Source organism: Colobus angolensis, unplaced genomic scaffold (assembly GCF_000951035.1).
Source record: "Colobus angolensis palliatus isolate OR3802 unplaced genomic scaffold, Cang.pa_1.0 Scaffold141, whole genome shotgun sequence".
In the NCBI taxonomy this organism is placed as follows: Eukaryota; Metazoa; Chordata; class Mammalia; order Primates; family Cercopithecidae; genus Colobus; species Colobus angolensis.
The window spans coordinates 582,153-585,421 of NW_012114500.1; the positions used below are offsets into that span (position 1 = coordinate 582,153).

Consider the following 3,269-nt stretch of genomic DNA (forward strand, 5'->3'; position numbering starts at 1 on the left):
AAAAAAGAAAAAAGAAATAATGGACTTTCTAAGGCAAACTCAGAAACTTAAACCTACAAAATGAGGGGGAAACCTTAGAAATGGTTACTCTTCATTGTGTTGAGTCCCTGAATTTGCTTAAACTCCATTTTTCAGTTATCTAATACATGTACCTTAATTGATCCAAGGGCCCCAATGGCTACTTCAGGTGGCAATATCACTGGTTTGGCATAGGTACCACCAATCTATTTAAAAAAAAAAAAAAAAAAAAAAAGGAGAGTATTAAAAGTTAGGATTTTTCAGGGAACAAATGCCAAGTGACATTTTCTATTTTTAATTAAGCATATGATCAGAAACCTTAAGCAATGGTTTATGTATTTCAACATTATTACTCACTGATCCAATGTTGGAAAGAGTAAATGTTCCTCCTGTAAGATCAGTGGTGCTGAGCTGACCCACAGAGCCCAATTTCTGGAGGCGGTTCAGTTCAGTGGCGATGTCAAATATAGAGCAGATCTGAACATTTTTCACATTAGGGACAATCAAACCCTGTTCAGTATCCATTGCTATCCCAATGTTATGAGAAGCCTAAAAAATAAAAAATTATATAGTAGGGCTTTTAATGAATAAACTAATAGCAAAGAAAGGATCAACCTTCACTGTCATCTAGAAACCACTTCCAAAACTCATTTTTACCCAATTGGTAGCGATTTAAAAGAAATAATTTAGGCCGGGAGCGGTGGCTCAAGCCTGTAATCCCAGCACTTTGGGAGGCCGAGACGGGCGGATCACGAGGTCAGGAGATCGAGACCATCCTGGCTAACACGGTGAAACCCCGTCTCTACTAAAAAAATACAAAAAACGGCCGGGCGCGGTGGCTTAAGCCTGTAATCCCAGCACTTTGGGAGGCCGAGACGGGCGGATCACGAGGTCAGGAGATCGAGACCATCCTGGCTAACACGGTGAAACCTTGTCTCTACTAAAAATACAAAAACTAGCGGGGCGAGGTGGCGGGCGCCTGTAGTCCCAGCTACTCGGGAGGCTGAGGCAGGAGAATGGCGTAAATCCGGGAGGCGGAGCTTGCAGTGAGCTGAGATCCGGCCACTGCACTCCAGCCTGGGCGACAGAGCGAGACTCCATCTCAAAAAAAAAAAGAAATAATTTAAAAATAATTTTTAAATGACTTTTGGGGCCAGATGCAGTGGCTCACGCCTGTTATCCCAGCACTCTGGGAGGCCAAGGTGGCTGGATTACCTGAGGTAATGAGTTCAAGACCAGCCTGGCCAACATGGTGAAACCCCATCTCTACTAAAAATACAAAAATTAGCAAGGTGGCACAGGCCTGTGATCCCTGCTACTCAGGAGGCTGAGGCATGAGAATCGCTCAAACCCGGGAGGTGGAGGTTGTGGTGGGCTGAGATTGTACCACTGTACTCTAGCCTGGGAGACAGAGTGAGACTCTGTCTAAACAAAGATAAATTTTTTGTTGATAAGAATGTAGGCAATAAGCTATTTCCCAACACTGTCAGTGCAAATGTAACTGGTACAGGTTGAGCATCCCTAGTTCAAATATCTGAAATCTGAAATGCTCCAACATCTGAAACTTTTGAGGGCTGAAATGTCATGTCATGTAGCCAATTTCCTTGAAAACTGATTTATCACCCTGAGTCAAGATCCATCTTCAGAATTCTGTATACTGACAAATACAGAAATGTAAAGTTTTTATTTTCGATTTATTGGATGGATTAAGCATCTCAGCATTCCTTACTATGTGATAAAATACATATATAATAAAAAGTATATTCAATATTTTGTCCTTAAACATTATGCTGCATAGTTGTTGAAACAATTCTCATTTTGTAATATTTAACCATATCAGAGCCCATCAATTAAAAAAAAAACACAGAAAAATGCAGCCATTGTTCTGGCAGGGCATAGTGGCTCGTGCCTATAATCCCAACACTTTGCGAGACTGATGCAGAAGGATTGCTTGAGGCCAGGAGTTCAAGACCAGCCTAGGCAACGTAGTAAGACTCCATCTCTACAAAAAAAATTTTTTTAATTAGCTGAGTATTATGGCACATGCCTGTAGTCTCAGCTACTTGGGAGGCTGAGGTGGGAGGATCATTTGACCCCAAGAGTTTTAGGTTACAATAAGCAATGATTATGCATGGATGACAGAGCAAAACCCTGTGTCAAAAAAAGAAAAAAAGAAAACTGTGTGGCCGGGCACAGTGGCTCACGCCTGTAATCCCAGCACTTTGGGAGGCCGAGGCGGGTGGATCATGAGGTCAGGAGATCAAGACCAGCCTGGCTAACACAGTGAAACCCCGTCTCTACTAAAAATACAAAAAGAAATTAGCGGGTGTGGTGGCGGGCACCTGTAGTCCCAGCTACCCGAGAGGCTGAGGCAGGAGAATGGTGTGAAGCCAGGAGGTGGAGCTTGCAGTGAGCCGAGATCTCGCCACTGCACTCCAGCCTGGGCTACAGAGCAAGACTCCGTCTCAAAAAAAGAAAAAAAAATTGTTTCATGTACAAAAATGTTAAAAATATTGTATAAAATTACCCTTAGGCTATGTGTATGAGGGGTAAATGAAACATAAGTGAATTTCATGTTTGGACTTGGGTCCTATCCTCAAGATAACTCCTTTGTATACGCAAATATCCCATAATCCAAAAAAATCTTAAATCCAAAACACTTCTGGTCCCAAGCATTTCAGGTAACGGATACTTAACCTGTATAGACTTTTTGGAGAACACATGACAATATGTACCAACACTTATAAAAATTTGTGTTAAGGAACTAAATGCAGAAGTATGTAGGGATACACAGGGATGTTGAGTACACACTGTTTATAAGTTTGAGAAACTGAGAATAATCATAATGTTTATAAACAGGTCACTGGCTACATAAATAACAAAGCTATATTTGCTGACACATAATGATGTTTACAATATAGTAAACAAAAAAGAAGGGGCTGGGCACAGTGGCTCATGCCTGTAACCCAGCATTTTGGGAGGCTGAGGTGGGTGAATCACTTGAGTCCAGGAGTCAGAGACCAGCCTGGGCAACATGGCAAGATCCCATTTCTACAAAAAATACAAAAATTAGCTTGATGTGGTGATGCACACTGGTGTTCCCAGCTACTCTGGAGGCTGAGGTGGGTGAATCACTTGAGTCCAGGAGTTCGAGACCAGCCTGGGCAACATGGCAAGATCCCATTTCTACAAAAAATTTAAAAATCTGCCAGGTGAGGCCAGGTGTGGTGGCTCACGCCTGTAATCCCAGC

At 42.3% G+C, this 3,269-nt stretch overlaps 1 protein-coding gene across 1 annotated transcript in view; it reads right to left on the reverse strand.

The window, feature by feature from the left end:
- The window catches only part of DBT (dihydrolipoamide branched chain transacylase E2), a 63,089-nt gene that overhangs the window by 12,783 nt on the left and 47,037 nt on the right, over nt 1-3,269 (reverse strand). Inside the window, exons 9-10 of the mRNA XM_011935176.1 lie at nt 376-567; nt 153-224 (exon numbers count right to left, since the gene is read on the reverse strand). Of these exons, the coding sequence (XP_011790566.1) occupies nt 153-224; nt 376-567 (264 nt within the window). The remainder of the gene's footprint in view (nt 1-152; nt 225-375; nt 568-3,269) is intronic.